The following is a 20,092-nucleotide window of genomic DNA, read 5'->3' as shown; positions in this document are numbered from 1 at the left end:
GCCTTTGGTTTTAACTACTACACCATCGTCCTTGAAGTTTTGTATCGTTTTCGGCATATTGCATGAAATAATTTTAAGCAGACACTGTTCATAGATATCGGGAAAAGGTGTTTTTTTAGTGATTCTTGTGAAAAGAAAGTGTTAATTTAATATCAAAGAATAGTTTCACTTTGAATAAAACAGTTTACCAGCAGTGTTAATCATAGAAGGTTACAATTCAGTTACATTCTAGTTGCACGTAATCTTAGCCTTCGACCTGGTTACGCTATCGGTTACGGTAACCAATATTAAATCTGTTGTGGTCACTTATTTCTTATGTCGTCATTTCTAAGTTACACTGTAACCTATTTTCATTTCCGATTTCGTTTCGATGTAACTTATCGTTTTGACGTTTGAGAATAATCAAAATTTGTTTATTTAATATCAATGTCTGTGCGGAGAAGATTCCAAGTACCATCAATTAAGTAAATAAACGCATTTACAAGAGCATTTTACAACCCGTGTACCAATTGTTTATCTTTACCATAAGTAAAATTCTTGAGATCTAGTTTTTGCTTAATCCGTTGTGTTTACAAGGAACAGTGAACAAGTTGTTGCGAGAATGTTACTAGCCGACTATTTTTGACTTCGTAACTACTCGTAACGGAAAATTAACTGTTTTGCGACCAGCAAGTTGATGACAAACTTGAAAAAAGGTTTCATTTGTGTCACTTGACAACTAATTGGTAACTCGTAACTGAAATGTGACTGTTTTGCGACGACCAAGTCGTTGACAGTTCGAAAAAAAGGTTTCAATTTTGTCATTTGGTAACTACCTGGTAACTTTTTGAGATTTTTGTCACAAGAAAACTAAAAAGTAACTATTTTTAATTTTATGTAACCTAACTCGTTACAAGTATCCTAAATGTAACTGCTGTGCAACCTTTTTGTATTTTTTTATTTTTATGATTAGTTACAAGTGCTACTTGGGATATAGCTGGGATGCCAAAAAGTAGTGGTAGTAGTAGTAGTAGTAGTAGTAGTAGTAGTAGTAGTAGTAGTAGTAGTAGTAGTAGTAGTAGTAGTAGTAGTAGTAGTAGTAGTAGTAGTAGTAGTAGTAGTAGTAGTAGTAGTAGTAGTAGTAGTAGTAGTAGTAGTAGTAGTAGTAGTAGTAGTAGTAGTAGTAGTAGTAGTAGTAGTAGTAGTAGTAGTAGTAGTAGTAGTAGTAGTAGTAGTAGTAGTAGTAGTAGTAGTAGTAGTAGTAGTAGTAGTAGTAGTAGTAGTAGTAGTAGTAGTAGTAGTAGTAGTAGTAGTAGTAGTAGTAGTAGTAGTAGTAGTAGTAGTAGTAGTAGTAGTAGTAGTAGTAGTAGTAGTAGTAGTAGTAGTAGTAGTAGTAGTAGTAGTAGTAGTAGTAGTAGTAGTAGTAGTAGTACAAACACACAAACATGTTTTTGCCAATCACAACATAACAGTGAATGATCTACCAGAATTAAGTACCATTACTGTGTAGTAACTGTGGTTTCAACAAGACGGCGTAACATTCCACGCCACACATGCGTAATGGCTTCTTAGATTATGTGATTTAAGGCGACTGGACTGCGTTTTTTCTATTGTGGCCTGTGGGGCCATGGTTTACGCTCCTAAGCTGCATACCATTGACGTTTTTGAAGACAACATTTGTCACGTCTTCAATAATACATGGCCTCGATTGCGGCAAAAAGTGCTTAAACATTGGACTTCCTCCGAGGTAGCTGAGAAAGATATTGATCGGAAATCATATTCAAATGAAAATGGGAACGAACCAAGGTATTTATTTTTAAAAAATCGCCCTTAATCTAAGCTTGGCCATTATTCGCATTGACGAAGAAATTTCAAGCTTACTCAGACTCTTATAAGGAACTAATAGTAAAGTCACTGTGACTTTTGCTAGGCAACTTACACTGCATATCATTAAAAAATAAGTTTGTTAAACGTTAAATCTGTTATACCTCAAGGTACAAAGAAAGGAACATGCAACGCAATGTAAAAATGAAACTTTCTCAAATACACTCAAGTCGCTTTTTACGCGAAGGATACGTTCCGCGTAAATCAAAATCGTGTAAATTCCTAAATTCGCGTAAAAAACCGCGTAAATTCCGAAATTCTCGAAAAAAAAACAAACCGCGTAAAAACGGTTTTAGTGTAATTAGTTTTGTGGATAATATAAGCGAAGGCACAGCGCACAGGAAAGTACACGATAAACAAAATTGGGCCGAATAGGGTGAATAGACTAACTGAACTAATTGATTTACCAATGGGTTTTCTTTATCGCATCATAAGGCTTATGCAAATTTGGAAAAAAGTTTATGTCCTGGTCTCAAAATATTGTTGAATTATTAAAAATTTAATATAGATATTTTGTACAGTACTTAAATTTTATTTCAAACCGAACCAAACTTCCATATTTTTCGACCCAAGCACATAAAGTAAGGATCCTGGTAGAGATGAACCAGTTTGACCATAGTGTGAAAATGGCAGTTTAGGTCCCTACCACTTTTTTATTTGAAACGCATATACTATGCTACCGTCATGTTTTAAGAAAACAAATCTCTGAAGCTATTCACGTTTGAAACCGTTTATTTCTTGGTCAACCTTTTAGTCATGAATATCAGGCCATTCATTCCTCTGTTGATGTTTGTTCTCTAACAATAACGTGTTCACTTTTGTATGTTAAGGATGTAAACTGTTTCGTAAATTTCAAGTTTCGAGCAGTTCAGTCACATCCTTCCTGCATGCATCCAATTCATGGTAAAGAACTGTATCTCTGTGTTTTACGTTCCTAACATCCAAAATTAGGGTACGTACTTGGACCTTTCTACCGAATAAAACGACCAATTTGAAGCTCCTCAAGCACCAATAGCTGATATTCCGGAGTGTCTAATTTGTCGTTTCTATCTTATCTAGTACCTATGACGCCAACTGCAATTGGGAATTTCTCCGTCAACAGCGGTACAGAATTTCACTCAAATATTGTTTGATTGATTTTTGCCACAATCTAATTCGGTTCTTTTAAAACAAGTTGAATTAAAATGGAACAAACGAACGAATGCAAAATAGTCGCCTGTGACTTGTAATAGGAGCCATATAGGTTAGTTGGTGAAAGAAAGTTGAACAATACTAATGGGATAATTGCTTTAACTTATTGGCTTTAATCTATACCTATAAAGAAGGATTTCTGTCTGTCTGTCCTGTGTTCCTTATAGAATCAAAAACTACTGAACCAATCGGCGTGAAAATTTGCATGTAGAGGTTTTTGGGGCCAGGAAAGGTTTTAGTGATGGTTAGAGACCCCTCCCCCCACTAAGAGGGGGGGCTCCCATACAAATGAAACACAAATTTCTGCATAACTCGAGAACTAATCAAGCAAATAGAACCAAATTTGGCATGTGGGTGTTTTCGGTGACAAGAATTTATTCTAGGGTAATTTGAGACCCCTCCCCTCTTTATAAGGGGAATTATAACTCCTCTCCCCTTTAAGAGGGGGGGTTTCCATACAAATTTCCTCATAACTCGAGAACTAATCAAGCAAATGGAACCAAATTTGGCATGTGAAGGTTTTCGAGGGCAAGAAAATTTTCTATGTTGAATTAGGACCCCTCCTCACTTTAAGAGGGGGGGCTCCTGTACAAATGAAATACCAATTTCCTCATAACTCGAGAACTAATCAAGCAAATGGAACCAAATTTGGCATGTGTGTGTTTTTGAAGACAAAATTTTTTTCTATGATGAATTGGGACCCCTCCCCACTTTAAGAGGGGGGGGGGCTCCTATACAAACGAAATACAAATTTCCTTATAACTCGAGAGCTAATCCAGCAAATGGAACCAAATTTGGCATGTAGGTGTTTTTGGAGGCAAGAATGTTTTCTATGATGAATAAGAACCTCTCCCCACTTTAGGAGGGGGGGCTCCTATACAAATGAAATACAAATTTCCTCATAACTCGAGAACTAATCAAGCAAATAGAACCAAATTTGGCATGTGGGTGTTTTCGGTGACAAGAATTTATTCTATGGTAAATTGAGACCCCTCCCTTTTTATAAGGGGAATTGTAACTCCTCTCCCCTTTAAGAGGGGGGGCTTCCATACAAATTTCCTCATAACTCGAGAACTAATCAAGCAAATGGAACCAACTTTAGCATGTGAAGGTTTTCGAGGGCAAGAAAATTTTCTACGGTGAATTAGGACCCCTCCCCACTCTAAGAGGGGGGGCTCCTGTACAAATGAAATACAAATTTCCTCCTAACTCGAGAACTAATCAAGCAAATAGAACAACATTTGGCATGTGGGTGTTTTTTTTGGTGACAAGAATTTATTCTATGGTGAATTGAGACCCCTCCCCTCTTTATAAGAGGAATTATAACTCCTCTTCCCTTTAAGAGGGGGGACTTCCATACAAATTTCCTCATAACTCGAGATTAAAGCAAATGCAACCAAATTTGGCATGTGAAGGTTTTCGAGAGCAAGAAAATTTTCTATGGTGAATTAGGACCCCTCCCCACTTTAAGAGGAGGGGCTCCTGTACAAATGAAATTTTTTGGAGTCAATTTTTTTTTCAATGATGAATTGGGACCCCTCCCCACTTTAGGAGGGGTGGTCCTATACAAACGAAATACAAATTTCCTCATAACTCGAGAACTAATCCAGCAAATGGAACCAAATTTGGCGTGTAGGTGTTTTTGGAGGCAAGAATTTTTTCTGTGATGAATTAGGACCTCTTCCCACATTAGGAGGAAGGGCTCCAATACAAATGAAATACAAATTTCCCCATAACTCGAGAACTAATCAAGCAAATAGAACCAAATTCGGCATGTGGAGGTTTTTGGAGGCAAAAATATTTTCTACGGTGAATTAGGATCCTTCCACACTTCAAGAGGGGGGGCTTCTACACAAATGAAATACAAATTTCCTCATAATTCGAGAACTAATCAAGCAAATGGAACCATATTTGGCATGTGGGTGTTTTTGGAGGCAACCATTTTTCCCATGATGAATTAGGACTTCTGACCTTTTTAGGAGGGGGGGGGGGCTCCCATTCAAACGAAATACAAATTTGCTCATAACTTTAGAACTAATCAAGCAAATGGAACCAAATTTGGCATGTGAGAGTTTTAGATGGCAGAATTTTTTTTCTGTGGTGTATTACGACCCCTTTCCCTTTTAAGAGGGTGGGCTCCCATACAAATGAAATACAAATTTCCTTATAATTTGAGTACTAATCAAGCAAATGGAACCAAATTTAGCATGTAGGAGATTTTTGAGTCTTGAATTTATTTTATGATAGTTAGAGACCTCTCATCCCTGTGGTAGGGGGATATGGACTCTCATACAAATAAAACAGAAATTTTTGCGAAACTCAAAAACTAATCCAACTCGAGAAATTCGAGACTCTTCCATAAAACATTAATCAATAACAAGACCACAAAAACTATCTATAGTAACACTAGATCATTCAGGACGAGCCGGTCGCGAGTGTTGCCGGTGACCCGCCGTCGGAAGCGTCGCCCACTGGGGGGCTTGCAAAACTCGAGATAGTGACAAAGATCATCCGAGATTCATGATTTATGTACAACACAGGTTAATTTGTGGCAATACGAAGTTTGTCGGGTCAGCTAGTATTTGATAATTTATAGATATAAACTCATTGAACTGTAAAAAATTTGCTTTTCACTAAAGAATGCAACATAATAATATAACGCTTTATTTTTTTGCCCCTTCACATTTCGGAAATTTTTGAAGGGGGGGGGGGCGACATAAACTTTTTTTCAAATTTGTATAAGCCTAATGGGTGAAAATGTACTTGTACAAAAACCCAGAAAATAGCAAGTCATATGGACAGCACGGTAATGCTTTTATTTACAGTGTGGGCTTGAATTATTTTTTACACTGTGATATTTGATTGGTAGTCGTCCGTGTTATTTATTATGAGCTGTTGAAAATGAACGAAACCATCGCAGCCTCACTTTACCACACTGGTTGAAAACGGCTTGAAAATGCTTAAACGCTTAAAGTTCAACCTCACGCAACATATTCCCTAGATATCACGCCGTCTGAATATTACCTATTGGGTTCGTTCTAGCTGATCGAAAGTTTCACTTATATGAGAATATCGAGAAATGGCTCTATTCGTGGATGACCTCAAAAAAAAAAGAAGAAGAAGATAGCACATAGATAAAGTAAAATGTCTAGATTTTATTTTCAATTGCAAGCTTGAGTGGTTGACAAATGTTCATTTCCGAATTGCGCAATCATGCATGCATGTAGTGCTGCTAGCTCCTGGGGAGCTAATACACCTACTGTACACCATCGCGAGGTATGGTTGTCTAGTATTCTCTCAGAAGAGAGCTATTGTAATAGTGTAATAGTTCGGACGTCCGAAGGTCCGAAAGGCACCAAACCGGAACGACAAACAAAACGAAGATACAGCAACTCGCTTCAGAAAACTGTACCAAGAGTGGCTAACGAAACTGAGGTGCGTCGTGATGGACGACGAGACTTACATCAAGGCGGAGATCAAGCAGATGCTGGGGTAGTAGTTTTGCGTTGTCACGTTTGGTCATTTCGGAGGAGATAAGGAAGAAGAAGGTGAACCAATTCACCGGAAAATTCTTGGTACGGCAAGATAAGCCAGCTATACATCCTGACAGGTACAATCAATGGGCAAATCTACCGCGACGAGTACCTCCAGAAGCACCCGTTGCCTTTCCTGTAGTCTCGGTATTGGTGATGGAATGGTAAGGTGCGGGTATTCGGTTATGGTGAGGGGATCCAATGAAGTAATGAAGTACAAATCTAACCATAATGTTGTAGTAAAATGAATTTTTGACGGCCATATTTGTATGGGCGTTCCTGACTGGGGGAGACTTTTAAAGGCAATAGAATTGTAGCACCAGTCCCGCAATTGTTCTTTATTGGAAGCATCAGAACTTTACTTTTTGCTTTGATCTAACCAGGGCTGTCCTGCTCTTTTCTTTGTCCTCCGATTTTACTTATTTAATCGTATCACCTAAGCCAAACTGAATTCAAATAAGTTATGCATTGAGCACTTAAAGAGATTATTATTATCTACAAAATTGTTGAACTAAGTATTGCAATATTTATCGTATTTACGGTGCACTCCTGGTTTACAATGGGACTATGAGCGCTCTTTGTGGTGCCAATCAGAAAATGTTCGAACATTGATTGACTGAGAAGCTACAGTTAAATAAGCGAACAAGCTGGACAGCTCTCGATTTAGCGATTCGTGTTTAATTGACCCGGATTTCACGACGATGATCTCACGGTCACACAGGGTATCAACTTTTGCAACTTGAATTTGATTTTGGATGTGGTCTTACGTCATTTCCTTGTGTCCTTGATAGTATCCGGTATTTGTCGAATATTAAATAATCTTTCTGACCAATGCAATAAAGATGGACTTTGGGTAGATTGAGTTTTTTGCTAGTAAATATTCTTTTGTGCATAGATTTTCGACGTTGCTTAGACTGCCAATTTGTAGTGAATTGTAATACAAGTGCAAGAACAGCTCACAGTCGCGTCGAGTTGGGAACTCTTACATGCAAACTATGCGACTCGGATAGTCAACTGGTATATCTGTCGATTCACTAGGAAACGAAAACTGTGGCCAGGTATTCGTTTTTTTTTCAGAGAACCAGCTTGTAATACCAAGACCTATACCACTTAGTCGCGTCGTCGGACCCATTTCATTCTCTTTAGTAACACACGGGCTGTTGGTTACTCATGAGTTGTTGGCCTCGTGAGCGGGCTGTATAGAATGACGCTACGAGACTGTGCGCTTGCGAATGTGTAGGTAGTAGAATATATGTGCACAGTACGGCGGTTGTTTGTCGTACAATAAAGTCAGTGGAATAAGTGTTGGATACTGTGGTTCTTATACTCGCTCGCGTGAGTGTAGGCATTTCTCGTAAATTTTCCCCTAGTGGAACGTTTCGCGGATATCTCAAGTTACAATCATAGAACCAATCAAAAGGACCAGCGCAGAAGATCCGGATATTTCAGAAGGGTGGCATTCACCTTTTTTTAACATTGAGCGATATTGGTAAAACTGCCGGTCGGATCGGAGAACCTTCGTCAGGCCTTTTTTCGAAAAATTTGCAGATGTATCTTTTAGCTATGTGTTTGATTATCTTATTCTACTGGTTGACGGTCATTGGCGACACATCTCTGTGAGAATTCTTTCTTCGAGACACATTGGGTTCAGTAGTAGACCGGCTGTCAGATCCTGATCAATTAGAGTAAAGTCCAAGCCTTCATTCAGAATCGCGTAACTACTAATTGCTTTTTTCGGCCCATAGGTGGTGATGGGCTCGTTGTGCAGCAGCTCGTGCAGTTTATAAAAACATTTATCTAATAAAGCTTTCAGGGAAAATAGTAGAAATTGAGTGTTTTCTATCCATTAATCCAAGTAGAATTTTACCACAGGAAAAACAAATGAAATAAAAAAATCTAGCGGTTACAATCTGGCCTTTTATTACTAAATAATATTAGCTATTTTCTAAGCATAACAGTAGACACATTTACTTAGTGGGAAACAGGCTTGTCAGAATAACTCTAGGAATAACTTATCTACCCTAGCTGTAACTGTAACAGCTGCATCCTGCGTAATGGAAGTCATCTTATAAACATCTAGCTTACGTCTTATCACAGTCTTTCACGTTCTACTGGTCTTATAACGAGCGAATGATAAACTCAATGAGCTGCGATTTCAGCCAATGATAATCTTTCGCAGCCGACCTCACGTCCTAACTTCGATAAGATTTTCATCCAGCTTGCGGTATACCTCCACGGGAATGCGTTGTGTTTCGCCAACTTTCTCATTGCTGGTCAGATTTACGACAAACACTTCCGGTTTGTTATCACTGGGTGTATTTTCAAATCCTAGGTTGTCCTGTTCCTGCTTATACACCGGTACCTTGGGGGCTGCCAATACCTTCGGCCGAATGTCGGAATTGTTCACATAACGACGCTCTTTACCGGGGAGCATCAAACTTAAGCGGTAAATTGCCGGGTGAAGTAGTTTGTGGTCATACGCATCGTCTCTGTGAGACGTCAAATAACTGACGATGGTTCCGACAACAACAGTGATGAAGGTGCCGATCAAGCTGTAGTACATATATGACACCGAGTACAGAGATTCTAGAAAACCTTGCGACGCAGAGGATTCAGCATCACGAGCTGTATCCAAGTAGGAAAAGTCAGATTCAATTTCCAGCGGAGTGTTGGCGAGCAGCCACGATTTAGTCGGTTTCAAAATGCCGGATGAGAAAGTTTCATTTGTACAGCCCTAAAATCAAAACAAAATATTATTGAGTGTTCTGTTTTCGAAAGACTTTTGCTTACCTCTATCGAAGTTGGCATCAAAATGGTTTCCTTATCGACAGTCAAGCTGCCAAAGGTAATCCATAAGGTGACGATATGCGAAACAATCATTCCACAAGCCGCTCCCTTCCAGTTGGCCACGGGAACCAACATTGCCAATAGGAAAACTCCCAGCAGTGGTCCAGATGTAGCCGAGGTCATCAGCATGCTGCTCTCAATTACGCCAGAGAGCAGACCAACAGTAAAACCGACCCCCATAACCATAACTCCATAGATTGAACCGATAAACTTGATTATGTTCAACTGTTGCTTGTCACCAATTCCTTTGAACCGTGGTAATTGTGACAGAAAATCCTCCCAAGTAACCGTTGCCAGCGAGTTCAAGTTGGATACGTTTAAGCTCAGAGCACCGTTGAAAAGCGATGCCATGAAAATTCCCAACACTCCGGGCAGGTAGGAAAACTTATCCTCAACGAAAAACGGTAAAATTTCGTCCATTTTGTTAGTGTAGCCAGCGGCCATTGGATCGCAGTTGGCGTAGACAGAGAAGACACCCATTCCGACAATCCAAGCAAGTGAAAACAATGCGATCACAACCGGTATGTTGCTCAACAGCGTCCGACGAACATCTTTGAATGTGTTCATGCTTAAATATCGCTGCACAAAGTTCTGTTGGCATCCGAAGATACTCAGCGACATGAAAAGCTGCCCCAGCCAGGCAGAAGTCGTGTCCACGCGGATCGTAAAATCGCCAGTAAAGTTAAAGAAATTCAGGCGGCCTGCAACAACAATTCCGGTTATTTTCATATCTAATAAGAATAGGACCCGTGATACCTACCATGTTCCGCTGGGATTGTAAATATTTCCCCGAAACCACCAACCGTCACCATTGATTGGATAATGATCGCTATGGATATTAGGATCATAGTAACTCCCTGTATTACATCGGCCGTAATGGCAGCTTTCAGTCCTCCTAGTATGTTGAAGATAATACTGATAACTGAGATCCCTAGTAGTGAGGCCCAGTACGGGATGCCTATCACGGTATTCAGTGCTACCGTTGGTGTGTACACGGTTACGCCCAAATTCAGTAGCGATCGAATGATGTATGTTCCTGATGCTAGACATCGTACCAATCGGCTGTTGAATCTATTAAACCAAAACAAAACAATTCCAATTAGGGATTAGATATCTCATTTAGCTAAAGGATTGCTATCATACCGTAAATCTAAATACTGATACACCGATGTCACTCCGAGGTTAAAATAAACCGGAATGAACACGAAGCACACAATCGGGTAGGCCGTTACCATTCCGTACAGTGTTTCCCACATGGCGGAACCCCGGTAGAACAGTTCGCTCGGATAGCCGAGAAACGACCGTACACCGAGCGTCCCCCGGGCTATCGACAGCATCATGGCGCCCATCGAAATCGTGCCGACGCCGAACACATAGTCCGCTTTGGTTTTCTCCTTCTTGCCGAAGAAGCGACCCCAGAGCGGTACCAGCGTCGAGAAAACTATGAACACCGCGAACACTGCGTAGTCCCACAGCAGGTCAGTGAAACCGCGGGACATCTGGAAAATGAAAGGGTGGAAAATAAAAAAATATTAGGTTATTTGTGCAAAAGTTTAAAACATATTTGAAAAAGTAAGACAATAAATCTTGGAGTCGTTGGATTGTTGGTGTACTAGATCATTCAACCAGTCGAGAAAATTTCCGTAGCGAAAAAACTTTGGACTTGATCGTGAGTCAACTCCATAATTGCCATTTAAGAATTAGCTGATCAACCCCGCTAACCACAAGGCTTCAAGAACAGTATTTTACAACCGATAAGTGTGTTATATGACACGCATTGATTCAAAAATCAGAGAAAAATATATCAAGATCGTAACAGAATCTAGTAGTATGTATCATTTGTTACTAACAAAAATGTTATCACTTTTATAACAACTCAGCTTAATTGCTGTGTGATCTAACTACCTACAATTATTATAACTATAATATTGCTGTTGCAGTTGAAAACCGTAATAATCGACGTGCGACATTCGGTTTTCTTCTTGTTCTGTGTGTCGCAACTACGTTGCAGGTGGTGCGCTGTATAGCGGCAAACAGAATAAGAATAAAACCGAATGTCGCACGTCGATTATTACGGTTTTTAACTGCAATAACAATCGTTAAAGTAAATCAACTATATACGTTACGTCATAGTTATTATAACCGCTTTTAAATATCTAGAAATGTCGATAATGATAGTTCTTTAGCATAACGCATTAGAATTTAGATGTAACCATTTCAAAGGTTATTATACGTAGGGACACCACAGTCTATTATAATTTTGCTACGTGTCTGCCTGATTGGGAACTTATTGTATAGTGGTTAGTCTATTTTTATGAAGAGCTCTGTTGATTGATGCGTCTTATCGAAAGCCTCTTTATTATCGCGAAAGCGGAGTGCGACTTGAATCGATTTACCATTTTGATATGTAAAAGAGATTTGTTGACAATTTGATATAAGAAAGATGAAAGAAATGAATTTTAACTCATTACAAACAGGATGCTGTTTATAGAGACTTAGAATTTGAAAGGGAAGTAATAACACTATTAATTGCCATGAATTTAAGTTCATTCAAACAATTATTCTTTGCTAATTTTATTCGAAACCTTTACTGATACGAAGGAAATCTTATTGGAAAGTTCCATTTTCGCTTACATTTTTGCCTTCCAAGCAGACTTGTGGAAGCACGCAACGCACTACGAGCCGTGCTAAAATGTTCCTCGAATCCTCGGAGTAAATTTCTTTTGTATGGTCCTGTATGTATTTGGGCGCACCGTGCGACACCGTACCAGAACGCGGCTATCTTATTCTTTCGCATTCAAGACACCCACTGTTGTTCATAAATATGTAGGTTGTCTTGTAAGTTGTAACAGCTTGTGAACGACACCGTGCCTAACGGGGCATTCCGAACAAGAGTGCGGAGTTCTAATACGAAGCCTGAGTACCTAGTCCAAGTTTTCTAGCAGCTTAGCTCAGTCACGTACACCAAATATGAATGTATTAGATAGCAAATAATGAAGCAAGAAATCATGCATGCATTTGATGACACCATGCTAACCGGTGTTGTGCTGAGCCAAAGACCAAAGCACAGCGTTCGGACTTCTTCTATCTTAGGAAGATTCTCAACACACAGCACCAACTCGGCGTTCAATTATTAAATAAAACATCCGGTGAGGCATACAACCCTGCTACTAACGAGCGGTGCTTGTCAAAAGGTCTGCTTTCAAGGCGTCAATCGTCTGTGGCTTATCGACGTAGATCAGTGACTCCACATAACCCCACAAAAAATAGTCCAAAGGTGTTAAATCGCATGATCTTGGAGACTAAGTTACGGGTTCATTACACGAAGTTCTTCATTCATCAAACAATTTTTTCAATAAATCAAATATGGCACACGCGATCGCATCACATACCACAATGAATCCAAATCTGATCATACCCTATCATACTAACACAATCGTTCTTCCTGTGACATTCGTGGAGATGCAGAGGTAAACTCGGCTTCAACAGCGTATGTTGAACTAACCTATTTTATTCATTTTATTCAAGACGTTGTGGTCAGATGGTAATAAATGTTAACAATCCTTCCCTTCCCTAACAACCACAAGGACATGGCCTGTACCGTAATTGATTTGTAAAGTCGTAGCTACTGAATAATTGTGCATCGGCTCTGTGCAACTTCATTAGCTCAGATCGGTGCAACCACGATGCGTGTGGTTGTTTATGCTCATGGTCATGCTCATGCTGCTAAGTCAAATGTGGTACACGCGAGGTGATATAATGCGCCGTTTTGTTAAAACTACAGCTCCCCTACATAAAGGGTACTCAATTGTGGTACAATAAGGTCGGTGATCATCGCCCTGTAGCTGTTACTTTGTTCTGGGCGACATCATTTTTGAAGAAAAATGGACTGGAATGGAAATGTTTAGTTGGCCACTAGATTTACCCCGTAATTGTCCCCTGTACTCTAATAAGTCTGCGAAGTCAGTCGATAAAGAAGGTTCAAGTCATAAAGACGTTTACATGCAGGATAAGCTGTCACCTTGTCTTAATTCTTATCGCGTCTCGAAGGGACTCGAGAGTGTCCCCGAAATTCACATGAAACACACCACTCGATCCAATTTAGCTCTGATCCAATTTAGTTTATGCGCGAAACCGTGTTCGTGCATTATCCGCCATAGCTGATCTCGAACCACTGTATCGTATGCTGCCTTAAAATCAATCCCAACATTTCTACAAGATCAGCGTAGTCAAAATCTGGCTCTTAGTTGCGCAAGCCTCCATGAAGCCCGCCTGATAATTTCCTACGAAACCTTATGCTGTCGGTGATAACCGGCGTAACAGGATCTGAGAGAGTACCTTTTAGGCGTCGGTTACCAGCGTTATGCAGCGATATTTGCAGCAGTCAAGCCGATCATCGCTTTTGTAGATGGGAGCACTGCTTCCATCCATTCTCTCCGGTATCTCCTCCACCACTAAAATCTTGAAAATAACCCACTATAGAGCCGTTGCCAGCGTTTCTCGACCATGTCTATAAAGTTCTGCCGATAGGCGGTCCTTAATAGCGGCTTTGTTGGTCTTTAGCAGCCCGATTCTCGTTTGACATCTTGCTGGTGCTGGGACATTACTATCTTCCGTGGGCATTCCTAAGTTAACTTTCGTTCTGCCTCCTTCTGCAACTTCACTATTAAAGGATTCATCGTAATCGTACACCTGCTTCCGTCTGTCGACCACCTCGCGCTCGTTTGTGATGAGATTCCCTCGTACGTCCCTGCACCTGTCAGGTTTTGGTGTGTAGCCCTGTCAAGTTTGGTTCATTTTCTCGTAAAACTTCATTAGCGTCATTAGCTCGGAAAAATTGTTTCACACTTTCTGTCCTCCTTTTGGTGCTACTGTTCAGGATCGTGGTCAACTGGTTCCTTGCTTATCGGTATTCGGCAAAGTTCTCACTAATTTTTCCAAGCAATAACTCCTAGAAAGAAGGCAGTGCTTCATCCAGTATTCGTGTATAGTTCTCGGGAGATTGCGGGTTATCTAGCTGCCTGATGGTCAGCCGAGGAGGACGGCTTTGACGTGTCCGGTATGCGGTTGACAGTTTTGAGCGCACATATACTGCTACTAAGTAATGGCCAGAGTTAATACCCGTACCTCGCAGAAAACATATGTTCATAATATTAGAGTCTGCCATTTATGAGAAAGTTGTAAATCTGGTTCATTGCACGTAAATCAATTGATCTCCTGGTGATTTTGTGGATATATTTGCGTGGGAAAAGGTACTTCGGATCACGTTATCGTTCGTGTCGGTGTGCACTCTATGCAGTCATATCACCGGTCTATACAATTCTTCCTTACCGACCTGGGCGCTCATATCCCCGCTGACAATCTCGTTGTGCCGTGGCGACTGTCGTTGTGCCGTGGCAACTGTCGTACATTACCTCCAGCCTTGCCAGTTAGTTAGTATTGCCACCGCTTTAATAAAACTGACTCTTTACGCCGCGAATCATCCAAACTTTCTCTCCTTTGCGATCGATTTCCTGCAGAGCGACGATGCCGAGTTTACGGGGTTTCAACTGTTCGAGCAGCACCCGGTCGCCATTTGCGAAATTCAACAATCTGCAGTTTCAAGTATCAAGTTTCCATACGTTGTCCTTGTTTCGTCGCCTAGGTCGATGCCGCTACCGAGTCTCGGACTGCCTTCTTAGGTGCCAAAACTATAAAGTGCCTCCATTCCTGTTCCGACCTTAGTTTCCACCGGCGTTGGTTATCCGATCTCCGCTAAGGTTGCTCATATTTCAACTGGTACCATGAGGAAGTAGAGATGTGAGTTACTGGGTAAGAGGTTAAGGACTACTATGGGGTCTATCTTATACATTATTTAGCCGTCCACCAACCCTGCAACACAAACTTTTCTACAATGAGGCGGACTGTTAGAAGACGATGTTTGATGTCTTTTGTGCAAGTACAAATGGAATGGATTGGAAGAGCAAAATGGTGATTTACCATTTCGCATAAAATTTTCAAGGTTATTAGAAGTCAAAGATCGATGTTGGTGCCATTTTGAAGTTCAAGTCTGCCATCTTGACTTTCAAAACGACGAAAAAGTAGGATTTTTGTGTTATTATAGCCATTCCCGTTTAATGTAATCCGTACTATGAGCATGTTCATACCACGGTGTCAGCCTCCAGCCGCCATCTTCAATCTTAAAGCCGCGTCAAACCTCGGATTGCAACTTTCAACTGCCCTTCTAGCTACGAAAAAGCATGTATTGCAGGGTTCACGCTGTGTTTGATAGTAAGGAAACTGTGGATAAAATGCCCAGTCGGGGCAAAACGCGCCTTTGTGATGTATTTTGGATGTTTCATAGAATTTACATAACTTAGAAAGCTTATATAATTTACACGGGTCTATAATATAAAATTAAAGTGGTTGGCATCTTAACAGCTGTTAGAAATTATGTAAGTATGCGTAAAAAGTTACAGTGGTGCATTTCCCCCGACTTGGCATTTTATCCTCAGTTCCCCTACTTATTATTTAACTTTCATGCATCTCTGATTTCTCATCACCGGATGTTAATATTGGTCAAAACAAATAATTTAAAGAAGGTTTTAAGATATTCTGCCTAGCGTTTCTTACTAAACTCAATTTTCAAGGTTATATAGGGGTCATCCCCTCTCAAGTGTTCATATCCCTTGTAACTTATAATCGACCACCCCCAATTTTAACCAAATGTGGTATAATTGCTTATTCCGACCTCACATTCAATTTCCCAAAGTTTTGTAAGGACTGACCAATCCCCCTTGTGGTGACATGCAGTGAAAAATGTGTTTTTTTTTCGAACATCTGCGAAAAATGGAGAAGCGTCACTGCAAGGGGGATCGATCAATCCGTACAAATGTTCGAGAAATTTAATGTGGGGTCGGAATGAGCAATTATACCCAATTTGGTTGAAATCGGAGGTGGTCGATTGTAACGGATATGATCCCTTGAGAGAGAATGACCCCTATTTAACCTTGAAAACGCTAGATAGAATATTTTAAGACCTTCTTTAAATTACTTGTTTTGACCAATACTAACATCCTGTGAAGAGAAATCTGAGGTGCATGAAAGTTGAATGATGCATGAAATAATAAGTACCCTCGGACAAAGTGTGGGGTTTTCGCACAAAAATGTCTTGTCACTATCCGCCATTTTGGAATTTAAAATAGCGTCAGACCTCAGTTTGCGACTTAGGATTTATAAATTAGTGCCAAAATAAGCGGAAAAATCTATAAAATCGGATTCTGAAACAGCGATAGCGCTGTAAATGCAGCAAAAACGTAAGTGAACTGTACAATATCCAGCTTTCCACGAGCGCTAATGGCGGCTGATGGGTACATCTTTGCGTGGTTGGGTGCGGTTACTATATATTTTTCCACTCAATCAGCAAACAATCGTAGTGGCTTCTATAATGGATTTCTCGACCTCGACGGATAACAACTCGACCAAAGGTTGGCACGACTCTCTCAATGAACTCAATGAAACTTTGTGTGTGTATAGGGTTCATGTAAATAAGCAAATTTGCATACTTAGTTTTTCCAAAATTTGTCTAGAATAACTTTTGAAAAGAGCTTAATTTTTTTTCTCTATCTTTTATTAAAAAAATTAACCCGAAAATTATAGCACCTACAAAAAAATGAACTTGGAGTGACTTTTAGGGAATTTTCTGAACTTTCATAAAAAATACTGAAAAAAATTAAAATTAATTTCTACACTGAAAAAAAAAAGTATTTTAAAAATTAAAATTCGATTTCCCAAAAAACTCGTTCTCAGAAATTGATGAAAAAAAAAGAAATAAATAGCTAAATAGTTTTTGTTGAAAAACCTTTTTTCTCTTAAATATGACCTTAGGATCTTGGTAGTGCTAGTTCATTAAATACGTCAAAAACGGTGGGTGTTGCACAACCGGGGACAATCCTCTACGTATTCAATCAGTTCCCCAAAATAGATTCGATTAAAAAAGTAATAGACTCAATATTGTCAACTAGTGTAATTTAGTGAGGTTCACGTTTTTTGTCGTGACGCATGAACGCGTCAGCGAAGCTTAAAGTGTTGTCGTCAGCACGAACGCCAGTGCCAACAACGGCGGCTTTAAGAAACTGCATCCGTGTCTGGACTGGACTAAGTGGTGGCGAAAAGTTGATCATACGTTTAACTAATTCGCAACTCGACTGACGCAGCCAGTCACCATCTGGTGGAAAAATTCGTAATCACTCGGTCTTTCTGACAGCAAATGGCTCGCTTGTTAGACATACTATCGCGACACTATGAATACAGAACTATGATTCACCGTCGTCGCGTCTGTCGGCTGTTGCTGTGCTGATGCATGCGTTTGTGCGCGTCTTTGGAGCCAGCCTGCGAAGTTCATTCGCTTATGCGAACAAACTTCACGGTCGTGCCGTAGTAGGTACGTAGGTACGCGACAGGCTGCTAAGCCAAACCAGTTCGTCCGAGCTCGTTCCGTCAACTGGCGCTATAAATATACTACCGTTCGGGCTGGTCGGTGCAGCTCCCAGCCCGCAGCCCGCAGTCGCGTCACCTCCCGAACAGCTGTTTCCGACCGGTAATCAACGGAGCGTTTAAGTGTATAATCAGCAGCACTTCGAATACGTCTATGATTGATGGCTTAGCAAATCAGCAGCGCTCTGTGTGACACAGGGACCAGATTTATTAGCAACAACAGTGGGTGCCACTTTGCACTCTATCTTCTTCGAAAGATCTTGACTAATAAGGTAGATGGAAGGGACTATCGGATCGAACGATAGATAACTCTGAAGAATTTGTTGACTATTGAGTAAGAGTTGCGAATCTAATTATGAAGGGCTGATCGTGTGTGCACTCTTGGTCAAAGATGAATAATAATGGCCACTTTAACGGATTGGCGGATTGACGGATGGCGGATTGAGATAGAATCGACTCAGACAGAAGTGATTAGTCCAAATTACCTAATTCTAGAAAACAAATTATTGTATGACGAACATATATGTGGCAAGAAAACAGTCAGAATTTTGCTAAATATAGTTCTGAATATTAGGAAAACATATTCTCATTACCGCTGTTTAATTGATTTATACGGATATTTATCATAGAACAAAATGAACACTTTCCGAAAAGATAAATACTAGTATATCTTATTCCTTCTAGAATACTACTTACAAAGGTATTCATCACTGATCTTCTTCAAATCCTCTAATCATCGGTCGTATTCAACGGCAATTGATTCGTGGTGACACGCGAAAAAATAGTATAGGCACCAGTATAGGCACAGGTAAACAACTTACAGCACTGCACCGACGCGTACCCTGTTCCGTTCCAGACAAATATCTTCTACCCCGCAATGTGCAAAGTAAGTGCCGGCAAAAATAAACAACTACGACGGCTGGATTGTCTTAGACGGAGGTGAGAAAAATTACGTTCAATTGTCTGTAATTGTCCTGCTACTATTCTTCTGAATAATGAGCATACGAGCGTACTCTCCTAGAGGAACTTGACGCGACTCATTCAGTAGCTCGATCAGTTGGAAAACTTTCTGCGCAGTTTTTCACCCTTCCTGGCAGTTAGTATTAGGAACTGAAATGCCCTTTAATAAACGACTTTCACACTTCACTACGTCTGATCATCCCGTAACTACTAGCAGCCGTCGAAAACTGATCATTAGTTTTAAAATACTACCAAAGGTGACGATCAAACCGATTTTTCCTGAACCAACCATTAAACCACACTTTCCCGAAAGCTTGCTCGCGATTTTATTGTTGTCACCGGTACCGATTATATCCGAGTACTTCGGAAAATGCACGTGCTTCTTTTTATTTTTACGCTCGTCATACGGGAAAAAGGGGTTGCAAATTGATGGCATCAGCGTCAATCGGTTTAAATACGAGTTGCTCTATCGCCGAGCTACACCCGTCCGTAGGCAGCCGGAACCATCCGAACAATGCTAACGACTGACAGAATGACATATTGTGGGCCATTTGTACTCATCTGCAGATAGTAACAGCAACTAAACTCTATAAATAATACGTGGCAGTCCATTTTTTCTACTTGCTGGAGCAAATTGCTGCTTACATGAAAGGTCCTAATTACTTGATACATTTTATGTATGAATTAGAATCAATTGGATGCATACATTTGCTTAACACGATTTGACCTGTTGAGATTCTTGGGTTGATAGACAACCTCCAGGTAAAAAGTAACCTTTTAAAAGGAGCAGAAAGTGAAAAACTTAAAAAAGTTTCACTTTAGTTATGGAGTAAACAAAAACTAATCAGGAAACAGTAAAATGAGAGATAATTAGGTTAAACTTAATGTTCAATGCAACCCCCCGGCACGTAGCCATTTTTCTGTGACTGAATCTGAAACGTCAAAAACACTGGGCTGGGAATTACTTCATAGAAAATCAATGGACATCCACTGTTGTTTGGGGTACAATACTGAAGGGTCCATCTTAATGGGGGTACTGTCAAATTCGGTCGACCAAGATGTCGAGAAGATGAATCAATGCAATGATTCAGTAATAATAAGGTCAAAATTTCATATGAAATTATGTAATAATCAGCCAATTACGTTCTCACTTTCTGCACTGCAAAATATCGATGATGGAATAGCGCTCAATAGCTATAAATGATATCGTCGCAAGATTTTTT

The 20,092-nt window shown here is 40.1% G+C and overlaps 1 protein-coding gene across 3 annotated transcripts in view; it reads right to left on the bottom strand.

Moving 5' to 3' along the window:
- Positions 1-8,492: 8,492 nt before the first annotated feature.
- The window catches only part of LOC128732953 (sodium-coupled monocarboxylate transporter 1), a 75,933-nt gene continuing 64,333 nt past the window's right edge, over positions 8,493-20,092 (bottom strand). For 2 of the 3 annotated variants that reach the window (XM_053826435.1, XM_053826436.1), the window contains exons 2-5: positions 10,578-10,933; positions 10,195-10,505; positions 9,378-10,135; positions 8,493-9,321 (exon numbers count right to left, since the gene is read on the bottom strand). In XM_053826435.1, coding sequence (XP_053682410.1) covers positions 8,773-9,321; positions 9,378-10,135; positions 10,195-10,505; positions 10,578-10,933 — 1,974 coding nt within the window. In that variant the 3' untranslated portion in view covers positions 8,493-8,772. Of the gene's footprint in view, positions 9,322-9,377; positions 10,136-10,194; positions 10,506-10,577; positions 10,934-18,605; positions 19,278-20,092 lie in introns of those variants that run through there. The other variant, XM_053826434.1, reaches the window with a different exon arrangement.

Source organism: Sabethes cyaneus, chromosome 1 (genome assembly GCF_943734655.1).
Source record: "Sabethes cyaneus chromosome 1, idSabCyanKW18_F2, whole genome shotgun sequence".
NCBI classification, from domain to species: Eukaryota; Metazoa; Arthropoda; class Insecta; order Diptera; family Culicidae; genus Sabethes; species Sabethes cyaneus.
Note: the sequence above shows the minus strand (reverse complement) of the source record. Positions and strands in the feature narration are given on the sequence as shown.